Source organism: Dipteris shenzhenensis, chromosome 6, assembly GCF_047967505.1.
Source record: "Dipteris shenzhenensis isolate YYH24624 ecotype China chromosome 6, Dip_SZ_1.0, whole genome shotgun sequence".
Classification (NCBI taxonomy): Eukaryota; Viridiplantae; Streptophyta; class Polypodiopsida; order Gleicheniales; family Dipteridaceae; genus Dipteris; species Dipteris shenzhenensis.
Window position 1 is genome coordinate 53,364,923 of NC_141601.1, and position 24,858 is coordinate 53,389,780.

General features: G+C 46.0%; 1 protein-coding gene across 1 annotated transcript in view; it reads right to left on the minus strand.

The window, feature by feature from the left end:
- Positions 1 to 1,948: 1,948 nt before the first annotated feature.
- The window catches only part of LOC147901341 (uncharacterized), a 28,714-nt gene continuing 5,804 nt past the window's right edge, over positions 1,949 to 24,858 (minus strand). Inside the window, exons 3-10 of the mRNA XM_087376473.1 lie at positions 11,642 to 11,769; positions 11,412 to 11,497; positions 11,218 to 11,312; positions 10,707 to 10,803; positions 2,865 to 2,979; positions 2,555 to 2,709; positions 2,312 to 2,437; positions 1,949 to 2,197 (exon numbers count right to left, since the gene is read on the minus strand). Coding sequence (XP_087232599.1) covers positions 1,949 to 2,197; positions 2,312 to 2,437; positions 2,555 to 2,709; positions 2,865 to 2,979; positions 10,707 to 10,803; positions 11,218 to 11,312; positions 11,412 to 11,497; positions 11,642 to 11,769 — 1,051 coding nt within the window. The remainder of the gene's footprint in view (positions 2,198 to 2,311; positions 2,438 to 2,554; positions 2,710 to 2,864; positions 2,980 to 10,706; positions 10,804 to 11,217; positions 11,313 to 11,411; positions 11,498 to 11,641; positions 11,770 to 24,858) is intronic.

The following is a 24,858-nucleotide window of genomic DNA, read 5'->3' on the forward strand; positions in this document are numbered from 1 at the left end:
GGCATCCCAGGAGATCGCAAGGTAACTCCTCCCTTACTACTACAAGGGAATGTCACAGGAGCCACATGTAAATCTCTAAACATTGAGATCCTTACTAGAGGAGTCTCAATAAAGCAAACAGCAAGGAATTCCACATTGCTTCCAAATCTTCTTGTGATACAAGGATAGGAATGATGATCTTGGATATAGTACCTCTACCATGTCAAGTACCACCACCTCGAGTAGTACCTCTAATAGTAGCTAAGGGTCCAAAGAAGCAGAGAGTAAAGAGTACACCAAGAAGCCTCACCATATGGACAATATTCAAGAATGAGGGGAGAATCTCTAAATGCAAGCACACTAGCAAGTTGAAAAAATGAGGAAGCACAAGGAAAGAGAAAAGAACAAAATTCAAGGTAGATAATAGGCCACGGCTAGCCATGTTCGAGTGCCCGTGGAGCCTCCACCAAAGGTGAAGAAGCATAACCGTGCAAAACTAGGCGCAAGGGCACTTAAAGAGATTAAAAAATTGGATTTAAGTACTGATAATTGGATCCCACGTGCTCCTTTCCAACACGTTGTACGTGAGATCACACAAAATTACACTTACCAAAATTGGAAAGAATATCACAGCGTCAAGATACAAGCCCCGATAGATAGAATATCATGATCAAGCAATTAGGTGCATACAAAATTCCCCATGCTTTCTACCCAACACACAAAGGAATCAAAATCCACTCGCTACTAAGGAATTGTGTGTTTAGCAATATTCACAGGACCTAGGTAGCCTACTAGTTAGTCCTCTCACCTCCTTGCCACTAGGCTGTAGCATTCCAGTTCCATCTTATCATGCACTGCAGTTGTGGGTAAGAGCATGCATCATGAAATGAGAGAGAGGTTCATTGATTGTAGCCTACACATTCTACTATGCACATTAAACACTACCAAGTATGATCAAATTTTCCATGCAGGGAACAATATACATACCTTCATAAGACCAGAATATATCCAATCTTACAAATCAATTTAAAATTTTATAGAAAGTATGAAGTGGTCCTTGAGTGGTAATGCATCATCAAAATGCAGATGCGAAAATCCAGCATTGCAAGCATGCGATGCTTTACGTGAAGGGTTCTTCTTCTTCCTGGCATAGACAAAACATAGTATGTAGCTTCACATTGCATTAACATAAAACAGGACTACAACAACCATGGCACTTCTGCTCACAAACATGTAATCTTCATAAACAAGCCCGTTCCCTCAAAACACCACTTCAGGAATCTTCTCAAAAGACCTACCAGAATCCTTATGTAGCACCGCTCCCCTTGCTGACGCCTGTTCCATACTGTGACATGGCCAAGGGATCCACAACTGTATATTCGTCAACAAGCCCCAAGCATCCTCCTACAACAGTCCCCTTGCAAAAAAACTTTCCTCCCCGTGTGTGTGTGTGTTACTCTCTCTTAAACACACTCGTTTTAACAGGAAAAAACCATAAGAGAACTGCTAGAACAGGTTACAGTAACCTTTTTTAGCCGCTAATTGGATCTTTTTGCAAAAGCACCCTCAATGGCATTTGCCTGGCATACAGGTTGAAGCAAGAATTGTCCACCTGCCTTGACATTTGCAAGACCTACAGCCTCTCTGGTGGCACACAACTCTTTGGAGCATGCAGACCTGCACTGGGCAAACAATATACATGCACCTGCTTGGGAAAATGGCCAAAACGGCCCATAAACAGGTTCAGGTTTGCGCTTGGCAGACCTTTGTGTTTTAGAGACGACTATGATGATGCTGAAAACAACATCCTGAGCACAATAGACGCACAGGTATTTCATCCTGACAGACAGATGCTAACACCAACCAGATTACTGGAGTAACAACACTATGCTTGCAAATTGTGACTAAGAAGAGGACAGACATATAAAAGCAAAATATGAATCACAACAGATCAAAGCAGTGATGTAACTTAAAATTTGAAAGTACGCATTGCCTCTGAAGCACAGAGAAGAGTCGACATATCTTTGCAGAAGGCAGCACGCACATAGCGTCTTCTGTAATCATACTTGTCAATGCCTCCAGTCAACATATGTAAGCCTGCAGCATCTTCAGAACTCTCACAATCCTGTCTCAAGTATTTTCCTGTTGCATGGAAGAACCCACATCCAGGTACCATAGCAATGCCGGCCGTCTCAATGAGTTCAGAAATATACTCCACCTGGATAAGTCCCAAACGAACACTACATCCTTAGACCTTCAGAAAAGTAAAAGTGGATCTCTACAATCTAAGGCCAAATCAAATCAGACAGAAATGAAGGGATATGTAATGTACATCGCTTTTTCCATATGTTTCTGGCAGTTCAGCAAAAACAAAAAATGATCCCTGAGGCCTGAACAGAATCTTAAGGCCAGCTTTATCAAGCATGGAACAGATGGTGTCTCGTCGTTTCTCATATTCCTGCAGAAGATGGGATCAACTGTAAGAGAATAAAATTTCCCAGGACCATGCAACCAATGACAGCAATATAGTTCACAAAGCATGGGCCCTTCTGAGAAAGCAAAACCAAGATAGCACCTGTCTTAAAACGTTGTAGTAATCAGCACAGCTTTGCAAGGCTGTTACAGCAGCCTCTTGAAATGGGGCAGGTGCAGAATCAGTTATCTTCACATGAATATTTTGAATTGCTGATGACAGGTTTGCTGGGGCAATGGCCCAGCCAACTCTCCAACCTATATTTGTTCTTAATCTGACATCAATAATTTCTCTTGGATTTTAAAATATTTTGCAAAGGCCAGCGAGAACAAGCAGGTTTGGAGTGGTATGCATAAATCTGCTCACAGAAAAAGATTACCCCAAAAGATGCAGTCTCAGTTTTGATAGAAACCTGTCACACTGTATGTCTTTGACAATGATGATGTGACAATTGTGCGCTCCAGCATTCCTGGGAAAGATGCAAGACTAATATGCTTAACTGATCCGAACGTGATGTGTTCATAAACCTGTCAGAAGCCATGTGAAATCAGATTTGGAGCTGTCCACAACGAAGACCAGCAAGAAAATGCAAGAGAGAGAAATAATTAACCACACCACTCCACAGAGAATACTAAAGTCTGAATTTTCTTATAAAACCTGAAACCTGTGGCATTTTGTTCATTTCCACACATAAAGCTTTCAAGCTCTGAACTCAATTCAACATGTGATTGTTAAAGTAGATCATGCTCACATTCCAACATTCCAGGCAACACTGTGTATACCTCTAAATGAATCCAGGAACTCAAATAGTGTCTTTTTAACCCCATAATAATCTGCCATCAGTCTGGCTGCCAATTTACTGTTATCCTTCTTCTGGCTTTTCTCCTCATCTTCCGAGGACTCTGCCTCTGACTCCGTCTGTGATAGATTCAACTCCAAAAAAGAGGTATCCTCTGTTTTCTTCTTCTTTTTCTTTCTATCCATCTTTCCCTATGCTGCTCGCATCCTTTCCAATCGAGCAGCCGATTCTACCACTTCATTTATATGATCCATATCCACCATTGCAGATGCATCTTCAAGATACCTTTGATCAGGTTGTCACATTGCTTTTGCAGGAGGAGAAGAGCCGTGCAAAATCGGCTGCCTCCTGAATGCAGATCAAGCCTTTGCCACTGACCATAAACATGAAGGCAAGGGGGGCAAGTACCACATCTTCTTCTAGCCAGGGTGATGGCAAGAAGAAAAAGATATTGCAGGAAGCCCGGACATGACATTTCAGGATCCAGAAAGCGCATTGCTTCAGAGAAGAGAAAAACCCACCACGACTTGTAGCTTGTTGGAAGTGAACACAGCCATGAGGCAGCAAATATTGCTCTTGATGATTGGACATTTGTTGTCACATGCCACTACGATCCATCAAGCATGGTGCAGCTTTCTCTGTGGTGGCTGATTCTATATCTGATTGGTATTTTGAAAGAGGTGCTTCCAAGCACATCACCTCCTACAAGAAACTATGTATGTCATTGGATGATTGACCTAAGGGGGGCATAGTTACACGTGCCAACAATGCATCTTATCTGGTGAGAGGCACTGGTCAAGTGGAAGTCACATCAGTCTCAGGTGATGTAGTCACTCTAGTGGGGGTTTTATATGTTCGGAGTATCCAGAAAAATCTGATTTCTATTTCAGCCATTCCTACAAATCGCTATAGAGTTATCTTTGATGGTTATCTTTGTGCCGTGTATGACTTCCAACATGATATCAATATTGTACTCACTAGAACACTTACCAAAGGGCTATATAATCTTGACTCTTATGAGATGTACACACATGTTAGCACTTAGTCTTGGCATGGCCTTGTAAGCTGCTTAGGACTACTCCTAGTTAACCAGTTGACTTTAGGGCCATATATTGGCCACTCTTGTACTTAATTCATTATACATTTGCAAGTACTTTCATTTCTTCTCAGCTGTTGTTTTCTCTCTTGCATTCCACTTCAATTCCATTGCTCCCTGCACCTAACAGTGGTATCAGAGCAATGTTCTTGACTCGTACATGCTTCCCCTGTGCTCAGTTTCAGCTCAGCTCCCCAACCAACAGCTTGTTTTTCCTGTTTAACAGCTCGTTTTTTGTGACAAAAGCTCATTTTTGTACTCCACTTGTAGATTCAGCTCCAACAACAGCTTTGCACAGTCCCACGACTATTCCCAGGCCATTTCTGCTGAGAACAACAGATGGAGCTCCAGCGGGTCAACAGTTGCTGGGAAAGAGCTCAGCTTGAGCTTGTGGCCTCGACAGCAAAAACTTGTTTTTGGAGCTAAAAAGCATTCCCATGACTGTCTTCTGAGGTTTTTCCGTTCCATTTCGAGTTTTTGGCTGTTTCTGACATGTCAATAGCTAGGTTAGTTTCTTGCTCACATTGACATGGATTTTCTGGCATTTGCATTGAAAATTGGGGCTTTTTTAAAGCCTTTTGGCTGCATACTGCAGCATTGAGCATTGGTTGACTACAGAAAATTTTGGGGCCTTTCTTCAATTTGCCCTCTTTTTAGCTCAATTTCTCATTTGCCCTCTTTTGGGTGCAATTTCCCACCCCAAATTTGTAGTGTATAGCACTCAGATTGCCTAAGTAAGGCTTTGTCCTTCAATTTCTCCCATCAAATTAACAAGAAATTTGGGCTTTTACTCCGTTGACTTGCATTGGCATTGGACTCTACTTTCACATACATTGTAGCAGTTTGTGCAGACATTTTGGTGCAGGACAGTTTTTGGGGACAATACTTTGCAGTTCGCTCAGTGTTTGGGCAGCCTCACTGGCATTTACAATTGCAGAGCTTTTGCTGTCATTTTTGGGTTGGCATTTGCAGATTTGCAATCAACTTTTGAGCAGCCAGCTCATTGCAGTGATAGCCTTGAGGCTTTTACATTTGCAGGGCATGACACTTTCTTTTTTGGGGATTTTCATTTGCAATGGCCAATATGGATTTGTTTGGCATGATTTCAGCTGAAGATAAACTTGACGGTACCAATTACCCCATGTGGTCGTACTTAGTGAGCCACTTCTTGGTACCCAATAATTTTTGGGGCATTGTATCTAGATCAAACACTAGACCTGTCTCTCAACCACAGGCACTTGTTGCCACCTCTGGCTCTACTACCATTGCTGCACCAGATTCTCTCACACTAGACCAGACCCGTTAGGATCAGAGGGATGCCCAGGCCCATGCTGTTAATTTCCATACAAGAGATTCATTATTCCTCGCATTGCTTATCTCACCAAAGTCAAGGATTTTCATGGGCAGCTTATTAATGTGGGTGAGATTGTCCCAAATGCACAGGTGATTCCCACGACACTTGATGGGCTCCATGTCTCATATCAGGTGTTTGCTATGACATTGAGATTGGTGGCTATGGGTAGCCCCAACCAATATTCCTTTCATCAACATGTTTACCTAGTTCTGCAGGAGAAGCAAAGTCGTCAAAACTGGGTTGCTGCTATTCTTGCCAGGCCTTTATCACGGATCATAGGCACAAAGGAAAAGGGGGGGAAATTGTTAGAATTATTGGTATATTCTAGGCAGTGGCCAATGTACTGTAATAAGTAGGTTAGGGGCACTTTTCCCTCATTGAGGTTTTTCCCCCTAACCACAATTAGATCCCTAACTACAGTTAGAGTGGATAGGATAAGGTTTTGTCACTTAGACAAAACCTCTCACTCTCTTGTACTTTCATACTCATCCATTCAGACGTTTTGCTCACTCTTGCATTATGCTCCCTCTTCTCTCACATTTGGTATTAGAGAAGGTTCTTCCTGCCCGTGCTTCAGCTGCTCCCGCATTCTATCTGTACAGCTCCCGTCGGAGCTCAGCTTCTGTACAACATGTCCATACCTACCCTCGTACAGCCCGTATAGTTTCGTACCATCGCCAGCCCGTTTGTACATTTGCAAGTCGCCGTACATCTGCAAATCGCCGTCTATACCAACTCGTTGTACATACGCTGACAGTTCCATATTGTCGTATCAGCTTCCGTACTATAGGCCATACACTGTACCTTGCCATACTGACAGTTCCGTACAGTTTGAAGGCGTCCATACTTCGAGCAATTTTTATTTGCAGGTGATCTTTGCAAGGCGCATTCTTGCAGACAGCCATTGTTTGGCTTAGTTTTCTCGAAGCACATTTGGGGCATCCTGCTTTGTTGCAGGCATTGTAGTCAGGTTGCAAAACCTGCTCCAAAAATTTGGGGCTTTTTGGTTTTGCTTGCAATCTTGTGGACAAAATTTGGGGCTTTTCAAATTTTGCAAATAATTGCAAAATTTGGGGCTTTTGGTTGAATTGCCCCCTTTCAAGTGCAATTTCTTGCACGAATTTGGGGCTTTTGCATTTTGGATGCAATTTGGCAGTGGAAAGATGATTGGGGAGCTTTGCAAGCAATTTTGGACTCAGTTTGAGTCATATTGCAGACATTTGCCACTTTTTGCACATATACTTTGCAGATTTTTGGGCATTTCCAGAGCATTGTGGTGCATTCCAAGCCTTTGATAGGCTGTGACAGTAATTGTCATTGTGGACAGAATTTTTGGCAGACTTTGGCTATGGGATTTTACTTGTCTAGTTTGCTGCATTTTTTAGTTTTTTGGCAGAAATGGCTCAGAACAAGCCCAATGAGGTGTTTGGAGTCCTCACACAGGAGAATAAGTTGGATGGTGACAACTACTCCTTGTGGAGTTTTCTGGTTCGCAACATCTTGGTTGGCACACATATTTGGGATTATGACATTGGATATGAGACAAGGCCAGAAACTATGGCTACACCTGTCACTCCTACAACTGGAGGCAGGGATAGAGATCAAAATGCAAGACAAGTGATTGGAGCAGCAGCTGTTACTCCAGTGGCTTCCACAACAGAGCAGAAAAGGTGGGATTCTAGGGATGCACCAGCTCTTTCAGTTATTTCCTTTTTGTCAAGAGGTTTACTATTCCTCACATTCGATCATGCAAGACCTCGAAGGTAGCTTGGGAGATTTTAGAGAGCATGTTTGCAGCAAGAAATGATGCCAAAGTTTCCTTCCTGAAGAGAGCTATTTCATATACATATGGATGAGGGAGATTGCAAGAAACGATGCCAGAGTTTCCTTCTTGAAGAGAGAGCTATTTCATACACATATGGATGAGGGAGATTCCAAATTTCCATGAATGCTCACCTCACAAAACTAGGGGATTTGAGGAAGCAGTTGTTGAATATAGATCAAGTTATTCCGGATTCAAAGATGATTACCACCACTCTGAATTCTCTTCCTGAGTCTTATCTCAGTTTTTACACGTCACGTAATTTGTCATTGAGGGGGGGCCACAATCCTCTCTTTCATGAGTTGATAGGACTCTTGTTACAAGAAGAGCAGACAAGAAAGAACATGGCAACAAGGGTTGGCGAGCAAGTTCAACCCACTGCTGCAATGCAGAATGCGGAGTTATGGCATGCCAGATATGGGCACATGAGCTATGGCAGCTTGATGACACTTCGGAAGCATGCTATGGTTGATGCATTGCCTCCTTTGGAGTCACCTCCTCCTCATGCATGTGAGGGAATCGGGATGCATCCTTGGCAAGATGCATAGATTTTCTTTTAAGAAGGATGGTGCAGTAAGAGCTATAGCTCATACACAATGATATTTGAGGTCTCATGAGGACACCTGCTTTTGGTGGTTATCTGTATTATGTTACATTCATAGATGACTACACCTATTATACTTGGGTCTATGGTTTGAAGAAAATATCAGATGTGTTTTTATATTTCAAACACTTTGTGGCCATGGTTGAAAATGAGACAGGACTCAAGGTGTAGACACTTCGCACTGATAGAGGGAGAGAGTATATGTCTCATGAATTTGAGGCATTTTCGAAGGAGAAAGGCATCACGCATCAGCTTACAATAGTTAGGCTTACACCTCAGCAAAATTGCAAAGCTGAGCGCAAAAATCGCACTCTCATGGAGATGGATAGATGCATGCTTACTAGTAAGAAGTTGCCACACAGATTTTGGCTCGAAGGTCTCATGTGTGCCAATTATGTTTTGAATTGGGATTCCACGAAGGCTTTAAAGACAATCACTCCCTATGAGGCTTGGCATGGAAGAAAGCCTTTAGTGGATCACTTCAGGGTTTTTGGTTATGTTGCATATGCCCACGTGCCTGTGGAGTTTCGACATAAGTCGTCAGATAAGGCAATTAAGTGTATCTTTGTTAGGTATAGTACACAAAGCAAAGGCTATTGTCTCTACAATCTTGCCTCTCGCAGATTTTTGTGGAGATGTTATTTTTTCAAAGAATTCAGCACACACATGCTGAATTTACTATTTCAGCTTATTCAGATGATGTATTTGAGGGGATGCTTCCTATAGCTTTGGTTCCCCAGTTGAAGCTCATGCTGAAAATCAGAATTTACAGCAACGTCCTCTTGATCCACATGCCCTGATTCAGCCACATGCTGATTTTGTTCCTCCACAGGGTGTGGATGAAGTTGTCAAGCAAGAGATTCAAGAGATACGTGCAGCCAAAATAGTTCCGAATTGGTTGCTACAAACTCTCAGGGAGAGTAGGCTTAAGGCACCTTTGCCTGGCAAGACTCGTAGTGCAGTAAGGCACGCAAGGGGGGCTCTTTTTGTTGAGACAGCATATGCAGGTACTCTTCTTGATGATGAAGAACCTGACTCTTTTAGAGAAGCCAAGGATAATGTGCTTTGGATGCATGCCATGCATAATGAATTGCAGTCCATTGAGAAAAATCAGACTTGGGATGTTATGGATTTGCCACCAAGGAAACATGCCATTGGTACCAAATGGGTTTTCAAAGTAAAAAGAAAGCCAGATGGGTCCATTGATAGGTACAAGGCACGGCAGGTTGCTAAAGGCTATGCACAAAAAAAGGGCATAGATTATGAGGAGACTTTTGCTCCTACATCCCGGATGACCACCATAACGTCAGTTGTTGCTATGGCTGCAAATTTTGTTTGAAATGTCCATCAGTTGGACATAAAAACAGCTTTCCTTAATGGCGACTTGCGGGGAGAGGTTTATGTCAAACAACCTCCTCGATTTAAACTTTCCAGCAATGCACTTCAAGTTTGCAAGCTGAATAAAGCTTTATATGGATTGAAACAGGCCCACGTGCATGGTATGCCAAGATTGATGCCTTCCTGGCAAGTAAGGGGTTACACAATAGTCCACAATCTGAGGGTACTCTTTTGAAATACACTCCCATGAGATGCCATTGTTCTCATCATGGGGGTACATTACCCCTCAAAGACAAAGTAAGAGAAGTGTGAAAATTCGGATAGAAATCTGGTAATGATGACAATGTCCTAGAAATCAGTTCCTTCTGAGGAATGACCATCTCTTTAGGAGCTACTCTTCAAAGTCGGAACTTGAGCTTTCAAATGAAACTTGAATTGTGGTATTGAAAGTTGGAAGTTGGAGGTTCAAAGTTCAATATTGAATATCGAAACTTACAAGTTGAATGTGTATCATGTATGCTGCTGAGGTCTAAACTGTCCAAACACTGTTTTGGATCTGTTCAACTTTATATCAGAATATCAAAATGTGCATCTATATGCATATATTTTGGGAAACCCAGGTACAACATTAGAGCATATATTTGACAACTTCACCATCTGGAAACTCCAAACATATTGAGCAATCACACATTCGGTAGTAACTGTGCATGATGGGCTTCAGCCTGAATGTTTCCCCTGCCTGCACTCTTCCATACAAGAACAGGACTAGCAGCCCCACATGTAGGACATGTGTATAGGTCTTTGCAAAAGCATGAGAAGCAGTTTTCAAAGACAAGACTAAGATAATGATGACAACCAGTCCGAACACTCAATACAACCTTAGAATTGGATAATTTGGTGAAACTGCCAAGGCAATTTGATAACTCTAACCCCAAAGAACCTTTTTTTCTTTTCTTTTTTTTTGGGGACATTACATTACTAAGATGATGGTTCTTCATTACGACTAATAGAGCTACACATCAAACACTGAGGTTTGATCCTTCTAGAGTGAATTTCATGTACATATGTATATATCTATGTAAGGGAAGAAGAAAAGAAAGGGAAAGAGACAAGCTAACAACAAGGCATATACAGGGAAGGAAAATGGCCTAGATGGACTGCAATTCCAAAACAAAAGAACAACAGATTTTCACATGCCCTAAAAATATAAAATCACTATCCAAGGATACATCAGTTGTTACCTCATCAGTTATGGCCAATAGGTCATGCTTATGGCAAATTGCTGCAATACCAGCAAGTTCCTGTCTGCTAAATACTTTGCCTGTAGGGTTGTGTGGGCTGCTCAAATAAATAATTAATTAATATCTGCCAATCCAATAAGCACTATCCGTCCTGTTGCATTGAGTAAATTACAATCAAAGATCCAGCAAACAGTTCTGCATGAGTTTAGATCTTCTAAATTGATAACTGAGATCCTGACACAAGATGATGAAGCAGATTGAAAGAACAAGTAACAAACACGAGGTGTTTGCATGAGGCCTTTGTAGATTGACATGTTATAACAGGGGTCTATTACTCTCCACCAAATTTTTGCATAGAAACTGAAGGCATTTTCTTGAAATTATGTCTTTGACACACTTGCCTCAATGAAGGAAACTTAAGCATATGTCTATTACATTTGTCTTCCGCAGGATTTATGTTGAATCTACAAAAGACGGAGAATTAAAACAAAAATATTATGGTACTTGGTACCTGTTTAAAATTATGGCCTTTGTGCGTGAACCAATACTTGCTTCAAGCTTATCTAGATTTAAACTCCAGCAGGGAGGCTCCATTGCTACGTAAACCTGTACAAGTCAAGGTTTCCTTACATCAACATACACACAATCAAAACCTAGCAAGTTTTGGAACAGGCGCTGGCCTTAATCAGGTCTTATGGCACTCACTGGAATCCCTCCTGCCAAAATGATGCAAGCCTCATATGTCTCATAGGCTGGGTCAAGTAGCAGCACCTCATCATTCTCGTCTACCACTAACCAATAAAAGACCACCACAGTCAAAGTCAGAAACTCATAGATACAAACTGCTTACAAAAGCTACCTAAGTCATAGCAGATTAGAAACAGTCGAAACATGAATCTATAATTTGAGTTGTCTTCAAAGGCACAAGAACAAACCAGCCAACACTGATGCAGCAAAAGCTTCTGACTGACCGCAACAAACTGTCACATTTAGAGGGTCAACTTGCACTCCCTGTGTCGCAAAGAAAACTTCTGCCACCATTTCACAAACAGCGGGTACATGCCTGAAACCCATACATATGCCATGAATTTCTAAAACTGAAAATGATACATGATAAAAATTGCAAACATCCATAAGCGGGAGATTAGTAGTCTTTACTACTAAAAACAACATCCAATGTAGACGAGCTATAAAGGTGCGCAGGAAGTAAACAGACTCAATTATGATCAGCTACTCCATTTTACAAACTGGTGTTGGCCTCTGCCTGCTCTCAGATTCCCAGAAACTAGTTGTCCATTTGTAGGTTTCCAAACAAAGGGAGCCAGGGCACGTTAAAGGCCATTTTTAAAAGCCAACTTATCATAGTGGGTAGGACATATAGTCCGGCCAGGTTGAAAGGAGGAATTGCCTACCCAGGTCACGCAGGAGACCACCATGCAGGCACCTTCACGGCTCCACCACCACCTGGCTTGTGTATGGGGAGTAGCCCCCCAATACTCCATGCACCTAACCTCCACTACAAGAGTGCACATGGATGCACATGGAGGTTGCAAGTTGTAGCCAATACTCCTGCACTGGGCAGTGGGAAGATTATGCCCAGTAAATAATGCAATGCCTAAAAATCATGTTGTCTCTAGTGCACATAAATATTACTGAGGTAGCTCACTAGATCATGCTCACGAAGTAGAATAGTCAAAACATGTAAAATATATTGCACAAATAAGGAAAACATGATACAAAATAAGGTGCACAACCTACCACCTGTGCAGCCTAAGTGTGGACTGTAGCCACTTCCATAGGGTACCTTCTACCTCCATAGAGAACCTCCAGCCTTGTCAACTGGCGTGCTCCAAGGAGCTTCAGTGGGCTGCCAAGATGATGCTCCTGTTAAAGTTAGGCAAGCTCTAGATAGTGGTAGTATTCTCCTGTAAAATATGTAGTCAGATGGAGGCAGTGCGAGGGCATAAGCCTGGGCATAGGCGTGGTTAGCCGCTGTGTTAAGGGCTGAGTTTAGGCGTGATTTAGGCCTGGTTTTGGGCCTGGTAAAGGCTCAGTTATAGCCAGGAACAGCAGCCAGATTTGGGCAAGAACCACCCTGACCAGGGTGGGGTCAACCCAACCTAACCAGGATTAGGTTAACCCAACCTGACCAGGTCGGATTGGGAGACCAGCCAACCCAAACCCAATTGGGTCAGGTCGGCCAGTCTGCAGGCTACTGCCTGTGAGAATGGTGCAGTGCAGAAGCATACATAAGAGAGAGAGAGAGAGAGAGAGAGAGAGAGAGAGAGAGAGAGAGATGAGGCAATGGTAAGTGTATATACAGCAGGGGAGTCACCCACATGAGTAGTAGTAGAAAGCTCTAGAAGATGTGTCCAGCAATGGAGGGGGAAGGGCCTTATATCGGCCTGCCATGTGGCCAATCCAGGGTCAAACAACCAACCAGATCGACCCAACCAGGTTTAGGCCCTAAAATTGCTTGGCCAGGTGGCCCTATAACCTAGGCCATGCAGCCCTCCCTATAGGCCTCTACTCAGAGGAATACCTAGCCTGAATCGGGTGGGCATGCCTACAAATCAGCCCTCACTGACTATGAGAAGCACATAACTCCAATACCCTCCCTGGAGCTCAAAGTGAGCATATAATCTGAAGAAACGAGTCTGCGAAGATGCAACCATGGACCCTCCAACACTGGCATACTAGATTCACCTTGGTGAGCACACCAAACAACTTGGATCATAAAACCAAAATGCCACCTCGAATTGAGAAGGAATCTCACTCCCCAAACCAGTCGCATTGAGTTCCTAGCAGGGTATAATGATCTGTGGTACAAACCACGACCTCTACGCTCCAGTGAACACATCACGTACAAGAACTCCGGACCTTGAATGCAGGTATACACCAGGTGCGTAGTCTCAGCACCACCAAGAAGTGAACCTTGAACTCATCCAGTCCATACCACAATGTTACCATGCCTGCCAGAATTTCAATTAATTAGGGCCAAAAGCAGCCGAACCTCCCACTCACATGCCCTCTCTGGCTGTGACCCGTGCGAGGACCTGAAGCTTGTGCTAGAGGGCTGGGGTAGTCTTTGCAACAACTGCCTTGGAACCACCAGACAAGGAAGAGAAGTCCAACTCTGAGTCCTAGTCCTTAGATTTCTTCTTGGGCCAACAATCTCTAGCCAAATGCCCTCCCTTAGTGCAATTATAACACTTGCTCCGCTTTTTCTTTTTCTTTTTTTTGGGCAGAAAAAGTGTGAATTTATGTGATAATCATAAGATTTGTACAAGATTGTCCCTATTGTTGGAAATATCATAGCCAAAGACTGTGTTGATGTGATGTATTGGTGTGTAGTACTAGGAGATCTAGTACTAGTCCTTGTGCGAGTCATGTGTGAGTGCCACCTGTCACTATGGGACTTATCCCATATGCACTTGGTGCAAGTGTGTGTGTAGCCTATATAAGGCTTGTACTTCACTGGTCTCATTTAGTAGTGTGATGAATGAATGAAAGCCTTCATGGATCCTACATTTGTCTACCATTTCTTCACTCCCTAGCTCTTTCTCTCTCACACACACACCATGTGTCTAACATGGTATCAGAGCAGGTTAACCCTGCCATAGCTGCCCTGCCACATCATCATCTCCCTAACCCTAATTCGTCTCTGGTTGCCTCCTCCTTGCTCCTACCCAATTAGGGTTTCTGCACAACCACCTCAGTCCTACCTCCGTTTCCAAACTGCCTACTACCTCTACAGCTCGCCTTCATTGCTGCCCTCATTTCGCCTTGGAGCTGAAGTCAGTGCAGTTCCTCTTTTGCCTGTTGGTCGGCACGCCATCCAATAGACGCCTGCACGTGTGGAAATTCGAGCCATTTTGGAGCTGTTTCATCCCCGTTTTTAGGGTTTGTAGGCTGTTGCAGCAGAAGTCGACCTTCAGTGAACATTTATTGCAGATTTTCGTCACTTTTGGAAGCATTTTCAACCAGTTTTGGAGCTGCTCTTGCATTTTTAATTGTTTTGGAGTTGCTGCTGCAGAATTGCCTTCAACACAATCATTTTCAGGCTGCTCCTAGCCTCTAACTCATCTAGAATACCTGATTCTTGGACTGGTGACCTGCTGGTGCATTTAAAAACTGCTATAAAAAGCAGAATGACATCATGACTGGAAAATTGCAGCAAGGTAACTATGCATCCTCTAGTAGACAGGGTGATGACAGAAATGAGCATTTGTTTATGGTGCAGCACATGACCAATTCTGTGACAAGTGCAGAAGAAAGCAATGATGTGTGGTATGTTGACTCAGGTATGTCAAACCACATGACAGGTCAAGCCAAATGGATGCAGGATGCAAGGAAAATAAAAAGACCAGGATTTGTGGAGACTGGTGATGATACTACACATCCTATTGTGCAGATTGGTAAAATTCCTTTGTCTATGTAGGATGGGAAAAAGAAATACCTATCTGATGTATTCCATGTCCCGAATATCACCAAGAACCTGGTTTTTGTTGGTCAAATGGTTGAGCACGGCTTGCAGGTCCTCGCTACCCCTCGCTCAGCCCCCCCCCCTTCGCTCAGCTCTTTTTCTATTTTTTCTTTTTCCCCCCCCTGCTTGCAACTCTGACCCTTTCCCCCCCCCCCCCTCGCTTGCAGCTCCGATCCCTTTTTTTTTTCCCCCAGCTTCGACCTCCTGCAATTCCTTCTTTGCCCCCTGCTGCCTCCCGTCCAGCCTCCCTACTCCTACATACCACTCCCCCGCCCAGATCATGCTATCCCCACCCTCAGTGCAACCTTAGCAGCCCACCTTCATTCCAACCCCTCTCGAGATCTAGTTCCCACCTGGACAAGGGCATCTTAGGCCCCCATCAGATGCTTGGGACTCCCTATTGACTGAGATACATAGCATCCGGGCCCGTCAGGCAGAGCTGACACATTACACCCAGGAGCAGGTCCGATACACCCAAGAGCAGGCCCACATTATACACGAGTAGGGCACCCTTATCCAAGGACTTAGACACGACATCACACAGCTTCGAGAGGAGCTCGGGACCCTCAGAGCAGCGCCTGGAGGGACCCCAGTCACAGAGATGGAGGCATAGATAGCCACGATACAATCGGCTATAGCAGAGACAACTAGATGGATCGACGTGGCGAAACAGGAGCTCGCAAAGGCAACCGTTTCAGTCGCCATACAGGAACAGCAGCAGAGGGCTTCGAAGGTCCTCAACATCCGGATACGAGAAATCATGCGAGACAGCACCAGCAGCACTACAACACCCATGGAGGAGGCGATCATCTTTGTAACTACAACCATGGGGGTCCCTGACCATGGCATAGAGGGAGCATGGCGTGTTGGGAGAGACCCCAACCGAGAGCAGCCCCTAGTCATTCGCTTCAGAGATTCACATGCTCGACTAGTGACACTCCAATGCCGAGCCGCCCTACGAGAGCATCCCACCCTGTCCATGGACGAGGATTTGACACCACTACATATTGAGGAGCGATGAGTTCTTCTGCAGCAGCGAGATGTTGCCTGCAAGGAGGGAAAATGGACCGTGGTCTGAGATGGTAGGCTGTTGACCGGCACCCGTCAGACTCCCACCCGTACCCCCTAGGGGGACGGGACCTATGAGACTCACGTTTATGAGACCCTAGCCTGCACCATTTGGAACTGTAATGGTACCTTATGGTCAGACCCACGGAACTTCTCGGAGTCTTATACAGACGAGACATAGTCTTTTACACAGAGACACACTAGAGCCCAGAGCATCCACTACCGATAGTGAGTGGCTATGTTGGAAAGGTCACCTCCCCATCTATAAGCCCCCATATGAGGAGAGCATGCGGGGGGTGAACCTAGGGTTTGAGGGAGTGCCACACGGGCAGCATCCTCGCTGCCATGTGGGTGCTAGTCAGACAACAAAGAGTGAATTACCTGGAGACATCAGCATGGCTGCGTTAGAAGACACCTTTGTCAAAGGGAGATGGCGGGGACAGGATGTCTTGGATCTGCCCTGGCAGAAAGGATCTGATGAGGAGCATGATTGCGTGGTGATCCAAAAGAAGAGGCGCTTGCATGACAGGGTCCTTGGCAAGGTATATGGGCAGGTCTATGGCTTGCAAGCAGGGCTGGCAGGTGGCGGGGTAAGCAGTCCTAAGGGGCTGGGCCCTGCATGGAACAAAGGACCACCAAATGGCCCTAAATAGGGTTGGATAGGCAGCCAACCAGCCAACCAACTGGTCAGTTGGTTAGGACTGCTACATACCAGCCAGTCGGCCCAATTAGGGCTGGCTGGTTGGTTGGTTCAAGGGGGCCTTGAGCCCTATAAAAGGACAGGCCTTGGGCCTCATTTCATATCCAACAGTCAGCAAGAAAAGGAGCAGATGAGCAGCCAGAAGCCACTCCCTTGGGCCTCACACTGGAGGTGAAGCAGAGTGGAAGGTGTGCTGCAGACTGAGTTCCCTAGAGGCTGGACCTTGGCTGTCTTCTAGGGCAGCAAGGTGTTGTGATCATCATGTTCTCTGGAGCAGCAGATTTACAGCAGACAGGGCTTCCTTGGGCCTTTTCCCAAGAGGTGAAGGAGACCTAAAGAGGGCTGCAGACTGAGCTAGTAAGTGCTGCCTACCTATGCTGATCTACAGGCAGTAAGGTAGAGAGAACCATTATGGACAGAAAGTCTACAGACGCTCGAGGTGGAGCACGAGGGCTCGAGTCTAGAGATAGCCAGCAAATAGGAGAAGTACCTTGTGGTAAGATCAGAGGACCACACCATTGGTGGGACTCTAGATCTATCTCTTTTGTATTGTGTCCATAGCTTTTGATGGAAATTTATTAATTTGGTGGTTTCTCTATCTGGCTGGTTCATTGTCTATTGATGAGTCTGCACATCTATGTGATGCACATTAAGTTTGTGATTCCACACCCCTCACCACACTGTGTGAGCTCCTGGGCATCACTATAAGTCTTCCGCTGTGTGTACCCTTTGTTGGGTCTTTTCTAACATGGTATCAGAGCCCAAGTAGGAGGCTCACCGGTGTGGGAGCCTGAAGGCAGAAGCTCTTGGGAATCAACTTACACGACTGGAGGATTGTGCCATTGCGAGAAGGAGGGTGACTCAGGTTTAGTCAAGTGCGTTTAAAGTTCGCGGTCTAAGTTATCTGGAGATGTACTTTTGTTGCAGACCTTGCCAAAGGAAGGACCAGTTGAAACAGACCCTTACAGCATGGTGCCTGGAAGACTCCAGGTTGTTCACTCTTTGTGAGGGGGACAATTGGAAGATCGCAAAGGCTGGGTTGCTCGAGTTCGAAGGCGAGAACGTGACTGAAGGAGGTGGTGCCAGGAGGTGCTACCAGAGATGGACCTGTGTACCAGGATGGTGTGCGGAAGCAAAACTAGACCTGGTGGAGCGGGAGCCACTAGATGGAAAGCTAGGAAGAGAACATCGTCATCGACGTGTTGGCATTCGGCCGAGATGTGTCGGTGAGAGGGGGTGTTGGAAAGGTCACCTTCCCATCTGTAAGCCCCCATATGAGGAGAGCATGGGGGGGTGAACCTAGGGTTTGAGGGAGTGCCACACGGGCAGCATCCTCGCTGCCATGTGGGTGCTAGTCAGACAACAAAGAGTGAATTACCTGGAGACATCAGCATGGCTGCGTTAAAAGACACCTTTGTGAAAGGTAGATGGCGGGGACAGGATGTCTTGGATCTCCCCTGGCAGAAAGGATCTGATGAGGAGCATGATTGCGTGGTGATCCAGAAGAAGAGGCGCTTGCATGACAGGTTCCTTGCAAAGGTATATGGGCACGTCTATGGCCTGCAAGCAGGGCTGGCAGGTGGCGGGGTAAGCAGTCCTAAGGGGCTGGGCCCTACATGGAACAAAGGACCAGCAAATGGCCCTAAATAGGGTTGGATAGGCAGCCAACCAGCCAACCAACTGGTCAGTTGGTTAGGGCTGCTACAGACCAGCCAGTCAGCCCAATTAGGGCTGGCTGGTCGGTTGGTTCAAGGGGGCCTTGAGCCCTATAAAAGGAGAGGCCTTGGGCCTCATTTCATATCCAACATTCAGCAAGAAAAGGAGCAGACAAGAGCAGCCAGAAGCCACTCCCTTGGGCTTCACACTCGGGGTGAAGGAGAGTGGAAGGTGTGCTGCAGACTGAGTTCCCTAGAGGCTGGACCGTGGCTGTCTTCTAGGGCAGCAAGGTGTTGTGATCATCATATTCTCTGGAGCAGCAGATTTACAGCAGACAAGAGCAGTAGACAGGGCTTCCTTGGGCCTTTTCCCAGGAGGTGAAGGAGACCTAAAGAGGGCTGCAGACTGAGCTAGTAAGTGCTGCCTACCTAGGCTGATCTACAGGCAGTAAGGTAGAGAGAACCATTCTGGACAGAGAGTCTACAGACGCTCGAGGTGGAGCACGCGGGCTCGAGTCCAGAGATAGCCAGCAGATAGGAGAAGTACCTTGTAAGATCAGAGGACCACACCATTGGTGGGACTCTAGATCTATCTCTTTTGTATTGTGTCCATAGCTTTGGACGGAAATATATTAATTTGGTGGTTTCTCTATCTGGCTGGTTCATGGTCTATTGATGAGTCTGCACATCTATGTGATGCACATTAAGTAAAGAAGTTTGTGATTCCACACCCCACACCACACTGTGTGAGCTCCTGGGCATTACTATAAGTCTTCCGCAGTGTGTACCCTCTATTGGGTCTTTTCTAACAGGCTACACATGGGAGCAGCCTTTAGGGATGAGACGAGGGACACAGGAGGAGTCCGAGGATCAGGCAGGGTCGCAGTATTGTACAGGTTTTCCCTCGCTGGAGCCATCTCCATTGAGAGGAAGGACGCACACTCCCGATTCATGTGGATCCGGATCCGACGCACACACCTGTGACCTTTTCATAGCAATATGCTACTACCCGCCAGACACATCCCACTTCGCTAGAGTGGCACAAGAGGAGGGTGAGACATCGCCATATGCACCCTTACATCAGGATATCCCAGACCTTTCAGCCTGTGAGGAAGTTCTCCTTGTTGAGGACTTCAACGCCAAAACGAGCACGCGCCAGGCACTACTCCTCGACTTCCAAGACGACTCTATCATGCTGCCAGACATGGACCTAGACAGAGCAAGTATGACCAAGACCTCATCGGATCGACACGGACCTGTTACACCATATGGACACGCGCTCCTTGATCTGGGCAGGATGCATGATCTCATCATCTACAACGGGCTTGCCTATGGCCCTCCTCAGGTGGTTTTACTTGCTTCCCACACGGGGGGGGGGGGGGCCACTAGTGTAGTAGATTACATCATGGGATTCCCTACCTTCACTTCATGTATCACCGACTTCACCGTAGCACCACTCCCTCCAGGAGCTTATCACACATACCTATTCTTCACTATCGCCACCCCACGCTTAGCCACACCACACACGCCACATAGGAAGCACAACACCTACCACGACATACACTTTGATCACAGCCTCTCACCGGCCTACTCTGGACACCTAAACAGACTCCTAACCTACATCGATCACATACCACTCATAGAGGACCGTGCTCACCCTGATTAGTCGCACACTCCACGAGACTACCCTCCAAATCTTTCCCCACGCCACACGGTCCACTAGACCACCACCTCTTGGTTCTGTACCTTGCAACAACTGGTACGATGCGGGATGCAAGGCTTGTCGCCGGCAGCTACGACTTGAAACCAAATGTCACCTCTCGAACACACCAGTACCGACGTCTCGTCGTACATCTAAAGAAGCAGGCATTTCTTCGTTGAATTGAGGAGGAGCTCCTGCACATCTTGTACAGCAACAACTCTAAGGATTTTCGACAGAGATTCCTTGAGCGTAGATCTCCATCACCCCCCACCGACACGAGAGTCTGGCACACGTATGATGTCCCACACCAGCCCACTCCAGATCTCATGCACACACCTCGCCCCACCACTTGCACGTTGTTCACTAGAGGGGGAGTCAAGGACGCGACATTGAAACTGCACAATGGCCGAGCTAAGGATCACGAGGGGCTATGCATTGAGTTTATCGCATATGGGATTGACACGTTAGCCCCGATCCTAGCAAAGCTATTCAATGACGTTTGCCTTGGCTTCCCTCGCACTTGGACACTCAACACCATCACCCCCATCCACAAGGCAGGGGATCCCATGGACCCGAGTAACTACAGGACTATCATGATTGAACATGTGATGTTCAAGATCTATGCAACTATATTGGATGCGTCAGTCAACTTATTCACAGAGATGAGAGGGCTCAGAGCAGAGGGTCAGGCCGGTTTCAGGCGAGACCACGGGACTATGGATCACATACTCACACTCAGGAGTGTCATTGAGGAGGCCACATCACGGAAGGAGAGGGTATATTGTTGCTTTGTGGATTTCCGCAAAGCCTTTGACACAGTACCTCGAGCTCATCTCATCACACGCCTATAGACACTGGGATTTGATCAGGAGATCATCTGGGCAGTCATGGCACTTTATGAGAGAGTCTCAAGCCGAGTTCGAACAGGCGCAGATTGGACAGATGAGACCTTGAGTACCATAGGGGTCAAACAGGGTTGTCTCTTATTACTAATCCTGTTTGGCCTCTACATCGATGAGCTTGAGACTTTCATGGGGGCATTCGGAGGGACCGGTTGCTCACTTGCCGGGATCATCATCAAGATTCTTCTTTATGCAAATGATGTGGCACTCTTGTCGTCCACACCCGAGGGGCTCCAACGACACCTGGATGCACTGCGGGCTTTTTGTTTATCCCATGATTTGGAGGTCAACCTTGGCAAGACCAAGGTCATGATCTTTAACACCTCTCGAGCAAACATGCAACAGAAGCAGTTCACTTTCGGTAGGCCACCAGTTGACATCGTATCCTCATACACTTACTTGGGAGTCATCTTCTCCGGCCCGATCTTCACGATGAGACCAAAGATGCAGGCCAGACTGAGTAGGGGATACGCCTCACTAGCTCAGCTAGAGAGACAATGCTTCCACTCCCACTTCCAGGACCCTCGGACCAAGGCTCTTCTCTTCGACTCCTTGGTCCGACCAGCCGCCGGTATGTATGGCAGTCCTTGTTGGGGGCTTGACATGTCAGCTATAGAGTGGACACGGGTGGAGCGCCTGCAGATCCTCATGCTCTCACGGATGATCCGAGGGAAACCGTCTATACCACATCACATCATTCAAGCCGAGTTTGGTGCTTCTCCACTCCAGCTACATGCAGCCTTTCAGACCATCACATATCTACATCGGGTTAGATCATATGGAGACTGCACATCAGGGAGACAGAGGTTGCCATGGTTGGCTCTCGATTCCTCCATGAGATTGGCAGCAGAGGGAGACGAGCGATGCTGGTATGCACGGACTCATAGATGGTTTGTGAGACTAGGGTTTCACATCGATAAGATACCTCCTTTTCACTACAGTTTAGATGCCCCTCTGGTACTCCCACCCACCATCTCGATCGGGCCAAACACCAACCAGGTCATTCGAGAGGATCTCTTGCAGCTACACACCTTTAGGACCTGGTTGGAGTCGAGGGAGCTTCCAATGAAGCTGAGTTTCTACAGAGATTACTGTCTTCGTATTTCGGAGGAGAGATTCATCACACCACCGGGGTACATTGAGTTTCATATGACTCACTCACTACGGATCTCCATCGGACAGTTTCGGGTATCATCACACCACCTCTGCATAGAGAGCGGCAAAGCCGAGGGGATTTCTAGGGAGCATCGCTTATGCATATTGTGCGACTGTCAGGAGGTCAAGTCGAAGGAGCATTTTATTTTCAGGTGCCTAGTGTACTACGAGATCCGAGGTCGCTACCACTGCCTCTTCAGAGACGGCTCCGGGCTCCTTTCCAAATTCCTCACCTAGATCAGAGATGCCTCGCGGCCTTCATTCACGAGGGGGTCCAACACAGAGAGTACTTACTCAAGCGATGGGGCTTGGTCTCAGAGCAGGATCACAGAGTTCTTCCCATCAAGTGATATTGATCGTCCAATCTCTAGCCGCAGACATGACGAAGACCCTGACCCGACGACCGTAGCACGACACACGAGACATCGAGGGAACACACAGATCACTCTGGGGGACCTCCCATCATTGTTTAGACCCGAGATACGTCCCACGGGAGTCTCGGTGGCTCTGGTCTTGCATCGAGCCTCGTCCAGGAGACCGAGACGCATGGGACCCCTTGACGGGCGCCAACGTCCCATCACCAGCTATGCACCAGGCAGGGTGACATGACATACGGAGAATTCTGCTCCGCTCCAGTCCTTTTTCTTTTCATTGTTACATCCAAATGTATTTGATTATGTATGATCAAACTTAGGATTCAGCACGGGTGATGATGCTCGTTTCAACAGCTCCACCCTTACTGTGATTTGTATCAGGTTTTCTTTCAATCTCATAGACCCATCGGTCTTCCGAAGACTCTAATAAAATTTTTCTTTCTTTCTTTTTTCTCCCCAAAGAGAAGATCTGTACGTCTCGAAGTAGCAATCATACCTAAGTAGGTAGTCAAATTTTTCTTATGAACAAATTGATTATCAACAATCTTAGTCACCAAGCAGTTGTTCTTTAACAAGGAAGAGTGAGGGAATGACTTGGGTCTGCAGATTCTGGATAGTTTTGCTGCAGCTGCTGAAGATCCTCTGGTGATCCTCAACTTCCTCCACTAACTGAGACAGTTCAGCATTGTAGTTAAAAATATCCAGTCCAAGCAGCCATTTAGTAGCCTGAGGCAGATCGGAACTGCATAGAACTTGGGATGGGTTCTGAGACATGGAGGTGCATGCAGGTACTCTTTCCATGCCCATGATCAACATCTCTTCTTGGAGGCAACTGTTAAGGCATATCAGCGAACACATCAGCAAATTCTGAGAGCAATTTCTGCATATCACAATCCTCAACATGGGGAATGCTGCCCTCCTTAGATACTGACACATTTAACACATAGATGGCACACCCCCTCTTGAGCTCTCTGGCCAGCTGCCTTGCTGAAATGACCTGCAACTTAGGGGTTACAATACTGTGCAATGTTACAGATCTACCCCTGTGGACAAAGCTGAGTGACAAAGCATTTAGGTCCATGCTAATTTTGCCCAATGATTTCAACCAATCACAGCCCAGGACAGCATCTATTGGGCCAAGAGATCACCTGTACATTCATAATCATCAGAGAACTTGATTCGTGCACCCTAGCAAACGGATATGTTGATCATCTGCTGTCCATTTGCCAGCTCTACTCTCAGCCCATGATCTATTTCAGTAGCAACCAGTCCCACCTTCTATAAGGTTTTGTAATTAATAAAACTGAGAGTGCTACCGCTGTCCACCAACACGGGAGCAGTCCTCCCGTTAATCATCCCTTTCAATCTAATAGTTTCAGCACTTTTGGCACCCATCAAGGCATGAAAAGAGATAGCATGAATCAAGTGGGCTGAATGTCAAGTGATTGCATATCATGAACATCATGATCAGTAGCACCACCCGGATCAAAATGAAATCAGTTCCCTCATGGCTTCAGTGTCAAGAGCCTCGTCCGCATCTCATCGTGAGAGGCATCCAAGGACTCTATGGCATCAACTAAATCCTCATCATCAAAGAGTTCAATGATCATGCTACGCTTGGCTGAACCAGTGTTCCGCATCTTACACACATCCTCGTGCTTAGGGGTCCATTTCTTGCCGCACTTAAAGCACAAGTTTGCTTTCTTCCTGTTGTCCATTATGGCCCTGGTATACTGCTGAATTGCTGATTTTTCATTTCGGAAACCGTGGAAAAGGTGCTGCTGCAGATTTCTTATCATTCCAATCAGTCCCCTTATAGGCTTCTTCTCAGCCTCATTTACATTCCTATATGCGCAGCCCGCTGCCATCTTATACTTGCTGGCATATTTGGGCTCAAACACCTCTACCAGTTGGGCTGCACGCTCAATTGTTTGAGGGTTATGTGCCCTCACATCTGCAGCCAAAGAAGGATGCAACCCTTGGATAAAACGCAGCAGCTTTCCCTTCTCAGAAATGTCCTGCACAAGCAAGGATAGTCTCCAAAAGCGCTGCAAATAGTCCTTGACCGTTCCGGTTTGCTGCAATGCATAAGACTCAGCCAGATATTGCT